Source organism: Myxocyprinus asiaticus, chromosome 39 (genome assembly GCF_019703515.2).
Source record: "Myxocyprinus asiaticus isolate MX2 ecotype Aquarium Trade chromosome 39, UBuf_Myxa_2, whole genome shotgun sequence".
In the NCBI taxonomy this organism is placed as follows: Eukaryota; Metazoa; Chordata; class Actinopteri; order Cypriniformes; family Catostomidae; genus Myxocyprinus; species Myxocyprinus asiaticus.
This window is the reverse complement of record NC_059382.1, coordinates 6,806,859-6,819,646: the sequence shown is the minus strand read 5'-3', so window position 1 is coordinate 6,819,646 and position 12,788 is coordinate 6,806,859. Positions and strand designations below refer to the sequence as shown.

General features: G+C 37.1%; 1 protein-coding gene across 1 annotated transcript in view; it reads left to right on the top strand.

The window, feature by feature from the left end:
• The window catches only part of LOC127429840 (roundabout homolog 1-like), a 353,547-nt gene that overhangs the window by 38,051 nt on the left and 302,708 nt on the right, over window positions 1–12,788 (top strand). Inside the window, exon 2 of the mRNA XM_051679115.1 lies at window positions 23–159. Coding sequence (XP_051535075.1) covers window positions 66–159 — 94 coding nt within the window. The 5' untranslated portion in view covers window positions 23–65. The remainder of the gene's footprint in view (window positions 1–22; window positions 160–12,788) is intronic.

The following is a 12,788-nucleotide window of genomic DNA, read 5'->3' as shown; positions in this document are numbered from 1 at the left end:
TTTTCTCTTTCTCTTTGTCCAGATTAATCTCAGACACATCCAGGGATGCCAGGTCTATAAACATCATGCAGATCACATGGTCAGGTGCCACACCCCTCGTCATTTTCACCTTGTTGCAGTTTGTCCAATCAGAGCTGTTGGAGGGGCCTTTGGTTCTAGGTAAGAGTGCATGAACTTCCTGTTATGTGCATTTATTCTCAAGTGCTGATTCAGAGCTACATGGAACAGACATATACGCCTGGTAATTGCATCAGAACTTTGTGCAAGTGCACAATTGCATTTATAGGTAATAATAGAGGACTTGCACCTCTGCATCCGCAACTGAACTTTATTAACCACATCACCCTCTGCAATTCTATCATTATGGCTTTTATATTCTACAGTTTGCAATACAGGCTTATGTCCTTTTTACCATGTGGTTCTGGTCTTGTCTGTCTTTTCTGACATATGAAGACCAGTCTGTTTGTGTAATTGACACCATTCATGGGATCATCAGATCAGTTAGTTCTCTACTTCAGCTGAATGGAGTATAACTGAAGTACAGACTCAAGTCAAAAGACGACTGCTATCTTAATCCGGTGTGCTTTTAACTTGAGTTTGTGAACTGATGCAAACATTTTAGAAATTGTGTAACTACTGTACTTTTGTGCGTATATGTTATAGCCTTTTTTAAATCAAAGTCAACATGAAATGCTGTTGGCAACCCATTTTACTTGCATAATGTGACTTATTTCCAAGTGAAATGGTATATTCAATGAAGAAAAGAAATGTAGGGCGGGACTTGATCTGATCCATTGGGAATTGAAAAGTGGGCATTACATAGCAGAATTTAGAAAGGTGATTGGAAGGGAAGAATTTCCTCCATGGCCAAGCATAAATAAGCTGTTAAAATATGATTATTTTCCCAAAAGTTGGGAGACATATGTAGAAGTTTGTAAAAGTTACAATAGTTGCTACTCCGCTGTCTAAACAAAGATTGATTTATTCAGAATAAGGTGCGTCAATAAATCATGCACAATAAGACCAAGAACATGTATTTTAAAAAAGCAATAGGGTCACTTTTGATTTCATGTTGACTTTAAAGCTTAATGTCTGTAAAAATAGAACTTAATGGATTTAGTTTCATACATACAGTAGTATCTAAGTTTTTACCTTTAAATTTTATCTAAGGACACCTGAGCGAACGTGTATCATCAGAAGTTTTTCATAGATAGCAGCATATTGCACATTCCGTTCAAAATGTGGTTCATTCCTAGAATTGATCACAACCGTCTTCTGGAACGAGCTCTTGCTGTGGACCTCGATATTCACTGATGCTATCGTGATTCCCTGCCTTTCTCTCCCCGATTCCCATCTTCCAGGATGATACCTCCCCAAATCACCCTGTTATTCAACCATTTTCCCCTTTATTGCTTCAAATTCTGCTCTGTTATGATTCCCTCTACTCACTAGTTTACCTTTCCCTTCTTCTCATCTCCCTTTCCCCCCTTTCCTTTGCCTGCTGCTCCAGAAACAATTTACTTGTCAGCTTGGTCTGGTGGTGTGTGTCTCTCCAGATTTAATGTTCTTTTCTGGTGTGTTGGTGGAGGTGGCTGTAATTTCAGTCGTGAGCGGGTGTGCAGAGATGCCTTTTGCTCACTGCACGGCTGCAATGATAGCTGGTGCCTGATATAGCAGCGTTAATGAACATAGCTGAGCTGGGCGCATCCCGCCTGAAGTCCAATTCACTCTACCTGATGCGAAGCCGAGAAACCGCTGCTGAGCTGTAAACAGATGCTACAGCCTCACAATGAACAGTGGGCAGCAGAGCATGATGGGATGTGTTCTCTAACCATCTAACAAGCTCAGATTTACTGCAATGCAACTAGTGTCGGCATGTGATAGATAGATAGTAGACTTGATGTAGACACATTTTTATATACTGTATTTATTTACAGTATCTGTCTTTCTGTCTGTCTATCGTTCTGTCCTTCAATCGTTCTGTCCATCTGTCACTCCGTCTATCATTCTATCTGTCGTTCTATTGTTCTATCTATCGTTCTATCTACTGCATCATTCTACATTAAGTTATATCTATCGTTCTGTTGATCTATCAAACATTTTTTTCATTTTATTGTTCTATAGTTCTATCTAACATTCTATTTATCGTTCTGTAGATTTATCTATCTATCTATTGTTCATTCGTTCATTCATTTTATCATTCTATCGTTCATTCGTTTTATCATTCTATGTATAATTTAATCAAACTGTCTATTGTTCTATCTTTCATTCTAACATTGTCATAATTTCAACGTTCTATTGTTCTACAGTATCTATTGCTCTCTATTTTTCTATCTGTTGTTCTATCTGTCTATTGTTCTATCTATTATTGTATCTATCGTTTTATCAGTCTGTTGTTTTATCTATCATTCTATGTGTCATTCTATCTATCGATCTGTCTATTATTGTATTGTTCTATCTATAGTTCTATCTGTCTTTCATTCTGTCAATTGATACATGGACAGACAGACAGACATAGATAGGTGGATAGACAGACAAGACAGATTTTTCTAAATAAACCTGCCAACTTGCAAACATTCTTTATATCAGATATTTTTCTTGCTGAATTACATTTCAGTTGTAAATGACTTCCATAGAACTTTCAATTTATTCCCTCTATACTTGTCTATAACAGCCTCAGTCCACTCCAGTCTGTTTCAATAATGGCCCTGTCTCCGACAAAAAAAAATAAATATATGGTGTTGAAATCAACGTTTTTCAAACAAACACAATTACAATGCAATTTGTAAAGTGCTGCGCAAAGTAATGTTCGATTGCTCTTCTGTAGAGGTGAGGGTCGGAGGAGAAGCATTTCTTTTAATCGTGTAATTTGTACCCGTCTCATCTGTAAAAAGCTTTCCTGTGCTGTGTGCCAAGAGCGGACATTACCAGTTAAATGGCACATCATTAAGGTGAATGGGATGATTGCTTGACTGAAATCAGACAAACTCGTTTGCTGATCTTTGCCGATTGCTTCATAAAACCTATAAAGAAAAACGGGGGACACGAGCCTTATATAGGAATCACTCAGAATGTCACAAAGACGTTGAGTGCTCTCTTTTGATTTGGGAAAGTAAGTTATCAACAAGAGCACCCCAGTAACAATATAGCAACGAGCTAAAAACTACACCTTAGCAACCACATTGCAATGCCCTGGTAACTAGGGATGTGCTGAACGACTAATTTCACTAACTTTTAAACGGAAATGTTGAAGTCAACTAGTCTAAAAAGAAACCAACCTTCTAAAAAAATGTGTTATGCAACCCATTTAAAATACTTAATCTATTCCAAATCCGTAGCTAAATTCCACTGAAAAGGGGCATTTATCTGCGACGTGCTGGCCTTGAATTATGATCATTGTACATTAAATATATGGCATGACACGCATTCACTGAATCAATGTTAGCGAGTATTTTACAGGCATATTTATTGAAAACAATTGAATGAATAGTGCAGGACCAATAGAGCAACCCAGCCTGTTCTAAACGGAATTCTTCATGTAAAATTTACTTAACCAGTCAGGACATTGTTGAAAATAATTAACAGGTAGGCTAAGCCAAATCTACAAGAGAGAAAAAATGCGCTGAAAAGTTGCGTGTATTTCATGACGTGCAGTCGTGCATTAGCCATTGATCTAATATGACAGCTGTTCGGTAAAGAACGTTAACCAATAACAGTTACGATGTAAATATAAAAAAAAAAAGTAGCCATAGGCTAGAACAAATAGACCTGTGATGTAGCCTATAATCGCCTAATGTATTCTAAACATGAGAATAAAAGATAGTTTAACCCGTTAAGCAGTCGGCACCTCGTTGAAAATAAACAGTCATTTTCTAGGCTACTTACTCAAAATCATAAATTTTTGGATGAGCAAAATTAACACGTTGACATGGTCCGGTGAAAAATAATGTACAATCATGCACAGATGTAAAGAAGACTTAAATGTGAAAACATCCATAGGGACTTTCAAACGTGCGGAAATCCGATTCCCACACCACCACCGAAGTGATTTCATAACTGCTGTGCTGAGTTTGCTTGTCTAGAGAGAGGACATTTTCCTGCATGTGCCGAAAGTGAGAGAGGGAAGTGTTTAGAATTCATTGGGTGCATGAGGTGAAATGAAACTTTGAATCTGCTCCAGATATCCTCTTTTTAAAGTAATATTTGTATTATTAATTATATTTAAAATATGCAACATTAATATGACAGTAATTTAAGCAGAGACTCTTTAAAAATATAAAGCCAAACGTAAATGTGTAAAAATGATGATCAGTTTAATGGGGGGAAATATTAACCAACTAGTAATTCCAGTGCCGACTAGCAGCATCAGAACCGTTTAGTCGACTAGAAGACTAGTCTCACACATCCCTACTGGTAACCACCGAAAACATCATAGCATTGTGGCAGCGAGTGGTGAACACCACTCACATTTCTTCAGAAAATTGAAAATCTTGTCTTCCAATGAAAGAGTGGACTTAAAAGTGAAGTGTGTCCTTTCTAAACCACTACGGTCACCAAACAGAATTGCAAAAATTATGATGGGTTTCTCACACACTTCCCCAATCTGCCATTGGTCAGGCCAAATACACAAACAAACAGCTATGTTTGAAGAGGCAGTGTGTGTAAAGGAATGGGAGTGTATTCCCCTTCAGGCTGTGTTTCAGGCAGCACCTGTTTTAAGGTGCTGCGGTCGTCTTGCACAATTGGCCCTCTAATTTCAAAAAAGGTCACAGAGGCTCTGGCATAATTCAATATTCTTATAGTGCTGTATTAACTTCATATTTAATCACTGAGTATAGGACACTGATGGAGTGCCTTGGTGTGGCAGGGGCAACAGAACATATGTAGACCAAAGTGCTGCTGTCAGCAGAGCATGAGAGATGAACGCAAGTCTTCTCCAAGTGTCTGCTCCCATGATGGACAGCTACCAAATCTGCTGTGTTATACATTTGGTCAGATATTCAGCTCTGACATACAGACCTCTCACATTCACTCAGTTCCACCTTCAATCCCCCCTTCCCTCCTTTTCACACAAAGAGGTCAAGGTATTAAGGAGATATATAGAGATATTACAGATGTACTGAAGATATTATATGTGTGCATAGATACGTAGATCTATCGTTCGTTCTATGATTTTGTCATTCCATCCATTCAGGTCTAGATCTAACTTTCAGTTTCTTTTAGGAAGAACATACTCTGATGAATCGTACACACTAAGGTTAGAAATGTCCATTAAAATAGGGTCAATTTTGATTACAGATTGACTTCAAGGATAGAATGTTTCCTCCAGTAGACTTACTGGGTTAGGTTTGTTTAATCTGAATGCAGTATTTAATCTTGCAGATTTTTGTGAGTTGAAGAAAAACGAAATAGCTGCCATGATTCAGTTTAGTAAAAATTCAGAAGCATTTTAAATTACATGTCTCTCTTGACAGGAAAGAAACTTAAGCACTATTGTGTTTAGACAGCAGATGCACCAGCATCACGACCATCACAACTCCTCCTGCCTTACGACTTGATTAATGCAAATCAGAAGTAGGAAAGAAAAGTAATAAAAGAAATGCGGCCTGTTCGTGTGAGGTAATCTCTCTTTTAGAGCGAGTGAGTTCAAAGGCTTTCCTGTAATTGAGAAAAGGATGAAAAGATGAAGGAATATGAGCCACCATAAAGTTTTCAAAGTGCTGATGGAACAAACATTTACAGCCCACTCACTGGAGTTATCAGGGGAAATCCTAATAATTTTCCAGATAATCAAGAAAGATGCGTTGTCTGCATTCTCTCCCCGGAAGTCAAATTTGATCTGCAATCAGTTCAGGAAATGTAAAACAGAAAGCATTATCATCTCTCCACAAATTCAGATTCGGTAGAACATGGATAACGTTAGATTTTTGTTGTTCTTATACATACAAATGACACTTACTGGGAATTTATACATGCAAATGACATTAACACAGATAATCCAATTTGTTGGTTAATATTCTATATTCATATTTTGTTGTAGCAGTTAGCATGCTCCAGACACAGAAGGAATATGCTAGGTTCAGTTCAAGTTAAGCTCAGTTGACATTGATTTGTGGCATAGTGTTGATCACCGCAAAAGTTAATTTTGACTCCTCCCCTTCTTTTCTTTAAAAATAAAGCAAAAATCTACGTTACACAGAGGCACTTACACTGGAAGTGAATGGGGCCGATTTTTGGAGTGTTTAAAGGCAAAAATGTGAATCTTATAAATTTATAAATGCACTTCCATAAATTATTTGTTAAAACTCATGTATTATTTGAGCTGTAAAGTTTATAGGATTACAGGGTTTACGGTGTTGCGTCATCATGGCAACAAAGTTGTAAAGTTGTATGTAACTTTACACAGAAAATGTTAGTAAGTGATTGTATCACCCTAAATTCATACTGTTTACGTATTGCAGCTATACTTCTGAAACAGTGAGAATTTTAACTTTTACGGATTGGCCCCATTCACTTTCATTGTAAGTGCCATATTGGAACCCAGATTTTTGCTATTTTTTATTTGTCGATTAATAAGTCAAACATTAAAGTCAAAATTGATTTTTTTGGTAATCAACGTTTTGAAAAATCCTTTAAGTTGTGGTGCTCATGTGGGAGATGAAAGTTCGAATCTGACCTGCGTCCCAATCCAGTTCCCCCCTCTTTCTCTTCCCATATTTTCTTGTCCTTTTTCTACTGCCTGTATCAAAAGTGGCAAATACTAATATACAAATAAGAAAATTAAGGATGAAATCTTCAGATGCCCACCAGGACTGTTTTTTCTGGGTAATTCTGTTCTCATGAACATGATACATGTTCATTCATTTACATATTTATGTTAGTTTATGAGCATTTATGTGCAAATAATGTCTTTAAAATGCTTTTAAAATCTATTGGACAGCTTCAGCTGTCCTCTCTTGTCTCTGCCTTTGTGGTTTGGCTTGTTAAGTGTTTGATGAAATTCATATCTGGATGTTATATGACACATATCAACCAAAGCAGCAGTCACTCACTCAACCCGCTACGGAAGCTGATATTCAGCCATCACACAATTTATTTTCTCTTCTCCTCCACTGATTCACACCCTGTGGACTTTCTCTGTCACTGTCGTCTCCCAGCAGGCTGTCTGCTGAGCGATGATGACTTATTTCTCATAGCATTTGTTGTGTCTGCAGTGTTGACACTCTCGTTAAATCTCAGCTTGTTTGCCGCAGGTTTGTGGTTTGTGATCGTACTCGAAATATCAAAGCAAAGTGACAAAAATTTCCTCGTTTAACTTCTCGGTTTCAGATGCCATCCCTGCCAAGACAAACAGAGTCTGCTCCATATGTCTGATGATAGTTTCTGAAAATGGAGTATATATTTTCAATTTGGAAGCATATCACTGGAATCTTGGCACAGGGTTGACTCAGTTCTGGCTTAGTTTATCTGTCATCATTTTTTAGAGCTCTCAAATTGAAATGGAACATCTCAAAAAAAAAAAAAAAAAAAAAAAATATATATATATTATATATATATAAAATTAGTTCACCCCCGAATTGAAAATTTGGTCTTTATTAAAAAAAAAAAAAAATTCCCCATGAAACAAGGCAAAAAGTTCTGTTCCAGCATCCAAGTTTGTAAGGACTTGATCTGTGGTGATCTGTGTCTGTGTCTCACCTACACCTGTCATATCGCTTCTGAAGATATGGATTTAACCACTGAAATCGTATGGATTACTTTAATGCTGCCTTTGTCTTTTTGGATCTTCTAAGTTCTAGTCAACATTCATTTGCATTGAGAGGACCAACAGAGCTGAGAGTCTCGTTCTGTGCAAACAAAGGGTGTACAAATCAGACAGTGGTCTCAACAGGGTTGTGATAGGAAATCCATGAAGCTACATGCCATGGTGGAAAATGAGATTTCCAGATTTTTCCTTCCATTTTGCTGCATCCAAATATCATGTCCGAGAGCACTTATACCTTTTTTATTTTGTGCGAATGATGGGTGTTCTGTGTCTGTCAATGCTTATGCTTTAGTCTGTGTATATCTGTGTGTGTATGTATAAGGATGATTGCTATAATTTGTGATTTGCTGAATAGGGCCACTCTGTCAGTACCACTCGCTGTTTCCCCTGCGTGCATTCGTGCTGCTTTGCATCTAGAAAACTCTATAGAATATGAAAGACAGAGAGAAAATGTTCTATACTACATATAGAAAATGCATTTTTATAAGCCTATAAATATATCAAAACTTTCCTACTTAACTGTGCTATCATACAGCTACATTTTCAGTGGCCTTGGTTCCGGAAGCATGTTTCCCCATTAATTTTCTTCATAGGAAGTCTAAGAATTTCAAGCCATGAACGAAACCAATGAGCACCAAGGTATATCTCTACATAAATGTACATACATTTTTTATTTGTAACTTTTTTTTAATTCTCAGAAAAAAGGCAAAGGTATAAGACTGTGTACTTATGAGGCAATGAACTACTTATCCCATTGAATCATTAAATCAAAACTAATAAAAAGCAATAATACAAACATTTGTTTTGTAATAAAACAATTGATCTACAGTCATTAAGTATTTTATAATATGTTTTAAAGGTTTTCGTAAAATATTCAGACATATAAAAATATATAATTTGTTTGAGTGTAGGAAGACCGACTTGATCGTCATTCGCAGTGCTTTATGAGAGTAGGCAGGCATTGTTGAGCTCTTTCTACATAATTTTGTTACCAGCAACTTCTCTGAAGTAATGGTGCATTCACATAGTGTCAAATACCGTAATTACGAGGTTACTTGTAAAAAACAAACAAACAAACAAACAAAAAAGTTCACTGCATGATTACATAACTCATGATTACAAATTGTAAACTTGTAATTCTATGAAAGTTTTGTCTTTGCTGTTGTAATTTCATGTAAAAAGAACCAAAAAATGGCAGCGGCCTTTAACTAACAGTTAAATGTAGTTTACATATATTTCTTTTGATATGCCATTATTTATAGCCACTGTTACCTGGAGCACTTTATTTGTTCTTAAAAATTTTGCAATAACATAAAAAAGGTGAATTAAATAATTAAAAAAGAGTTAAATATTTTGCTGTCATCAATAACAAAGCCATACATGAATCTGTTTTGGTGTTATGAGTGTTGCCATAGAAACAAATAATTTCCGAGGTCCAAGGACGTGAACAGTAAAGAGAGAAATCTCATAATAGAGCGCAACATTGACCGCCCATTTATCCAGCCTTCTGGGTTCCGGAAGTATTTTTCCCAAAGACTTTTCATTAAATCCTAAATAAAAGATTTGTATTCCATGAACCAAACCAACCAGCTTTGAGGTAAAAGGCAAGAAAGTATTTGAAAATCAGACAAAAAGACAAACGTACAAGAATGTGTACTTGGCATCTTTAATGAGGTCACGGACTACAATCCCATGAAGCACTGCGAATGATGTCATTGAATAAAAAGTGATGGGAATATAGAAAACTGTTGATTTTAGATTGTATACAATAAGTACAGAAACAATATATTTTATGTTTATTGTAAATTATTCCGATATGTGCAAATAAATAATTAGTTTAAGTGTGAAGATATATAGACTCGATTACATCATTCACAGTGCGTCATGGGTGTGGGTGGTCGCTCCGAGGCGTGTTTCGTGGGCTTGGTTGGCTGCGGTTCCTGATTGGTGAAACGATCTCTGCTGAACCATGGGTAATGTAGTTGTTTACCAGGAATTCCGCTATCAAACACTATTTTAAACAATGCAGTTGAAATAACGCAGACGGATGGCTTCAACAGAAGAATATACCATTGATGAACAACCTCTGAGCTCATGGTAGGTCTGTCTTTAAAGGTTTATAAGTTATCTTTGAAAATCAGTTCGTCTATGGAAAAAACTTATGGGATTTTTACTTCCTGAACCAGACTGTTGCGCTCTATTACAGTAATTCTGACACATCTCTCTTCAGGATTATGGGAAGTGTACTGTAGTTCATCAACAGGAATTCAACTACTGAGCACTGAACAGTTTTTAAATTAAATTAAAATCACCCTGATTTATGGCTTCAACAGAAGCATATATCATCGCTTAACCACAGAGCTCAAGGTTGGTCTGTCTTGAAATGGTTATATGTTCTCACAAAAAATCTATTTCAGATGGGATTTTTACTTCTAGAAGCAATACTGTTATGCTCTTATGTTGGGATTTTTTGAATGAAATTGTGTTTTGTACAAGTGTTTTGTAACACAGAGCTTGTTAATTATTGGTTTTATTGACTAAGCCGGAATGACTGCATGTTAGCACCTGGTCATGTGATCATGTTGCTATAAAGTTGTGAATCTTTTCCCATTAACAGATGAGTCAGGCATATTGATTCCTCTGCAAGCGTAATCATAAATATGTAGTGTTATTCTAGTGTGGCTGGACGTGGCCCCTTTTTTAAGAGCGACATTTAGCGCTGCTTTTGAAAGAATTGAATGATGCTAGTTTCCATTTCCTTCTCGCTTTCTCCTCCTCTCCCGGGTGAGATATTAAAGATGATCTCCGATTTGGCAGCTCTCTTCCTATTTAAAAGAGAGCCTTTTCAATCTTTTCATTTGTCAATCACAGCTCCGCCACGTCCGGGCCAGGAAATAATTGTCCACGTCTCTCCTCTTCCCTGGAGTGGCAGAGCAGTTTTGCATGAGAAAAGAGTGGGAGCGGAGAACGGAGAAGAGGTGAGGATGGAATTGATGGTGCACGGCTGCATTGTCTTCATCACTTTTTGTTTACGATGCCAGGAGAGTCGTGGTTCTGCAGAAGCAATCAGTGAAGATGTCTCTTTACATTTAGACGAGGGTTTGGTGTAGGTTTAGAGGCTCTGTTTGTGATGTTGAAGCTTTTGGCTAGAGAACACATTTCAACAGCATAGTTGCTGTTTTTTTAGCTTGAGTTGGCGTGTTTAAACTGAAGCATCACAATCGTAAATGCATCATCAACATCAATTTGCAAATTTAATTCATGCAGAAAATTTGAATATTGCAAAAACAAATCATCACTTCTGGGTAAATTGGTGCAAAACAAAATGAAAATGGAAGTTGAAGCCACGGGGCCTCTTATATTAAATGTAATGAATTACTTAGAGCGCACAGACAAAATTCTCTGACAAACTTCATTTTTGCTAGCAGTCAACAGCAATTGCCTTATGTCTGTGAGTGAAATCTTGTCAGACATTTCTGGGAGGTAATAGTAACCTATCATGTCATGATTTTTGCATTAAAATGCACAAAATACTTAATCAGTGCTCATATATTCATATGCATGCCCAGCTCTTATAATTCTGTATAAGCTGCCATCCTGGAGAATCTGTGAGTGTGTGAGTGTGTGTGTGAGTGTGTGTGTGTTTGTGTGTGTGAGTGAGTGTGTGAGTGTGTGTGTAATCTGAAGCACCTCTATACACATTATGAAATACTGATGTGCATTGTGTTGGTATGTGTTTAATGAGCTTCTCAGGGGTTTGTTTAATAGCCTAGAGACTGGATGCTGTACTGATGAACAGAACTGCAAATCATCCCCTTACAATAAAGAGAGTTTCCTGCCCTCTTCACTTCCTGTCTTTTCTTACCTTTATTCCAGAGGGGTACAGCTTTATGATTCGTGAGACTTCAATGAGAACTCATAAAACCTGCAGTTGTTTGTTGGCTTTCTGAATTGTCCCAAAAGCTTGAGCAGTACTGAGCTCCTCTACAGTGTAACCTCTAAGATGCCATTCACTTCTGGGCTCTGTTCCAAAACCTAGTGAGCTGCCTATGTAGACAGCATTGGCTGATCTAAAAGGAAAGTAGCGTGATTATGCTGCCTTCTAAGGTAATTTCTTTAGGCCACATTCTAAGGTAGCATCGCATGTATCATTTGCTGAGAAGGCAACCCTGTAATGCACTGCGACGAGTAAATAAAACCAAATCAAAATGTTGATTATATCTAATTCATTCAATACTGAAAAGTGTCAAAATTGTTACATTTAATTATAAATTGAAAAATGTTTATGCTGCATAATTTAATGTGTATTAGAGATTCATATTGCTTAACACACTAACGCCAAACTCTTCAATTTACACTATTGGTAGATCACTTCCACCCTAATCCGTTACCTAACGTCATCATTTTATGAAGTATGCAAAGTACGTTTGCAGCTTGCAGTGTTTTTGAAAGTCTTCGTTTTAGGTAGAGGAAAATAACATTCTATTGTGAATGAGAGGTGAAATCTTAACAAAATCAATGCATTTTCTTATTGAAACATATTAGAGTGGATGTGGCCCTAGACGGCATCTGCCTGTGAGGGCAGCAAGCTAGCTCTAGGTATTGGAATAGAGCCTTGTTTCTCCTGTGCAGACCAAAAGAAAAAAATCTGGTGGTTTTCAATTTATATAGAATTTCTTTGTAAAGAATGGCACAGCGAACACTGCACAGATTGGTACATGGGGTATTTTATCTGGCTAAATGTTCTTCCCAAAATAAAAATGTTTTGCTGAGCAAGAACAAAAATTAGGGGGAACATTGCTACTGTGGTTCTTCATCTCTCACTCTCTCTCTCTCCCTTTTATTTCCTCTATAACTTGAGTGATATTAGGCCGTTTTGAGGAAGAGGCCTTCCTCTCAGACTTGTAGTCATAACATCTTTTCGGAAATGAAAAGCAGAGAGTGTATTATCTGGGTTTATCAGCATTGTGTGGTTGTCTGGGCTTTATCCAACTGATTTCCACTGAGAAATGTGGTGAGGTTA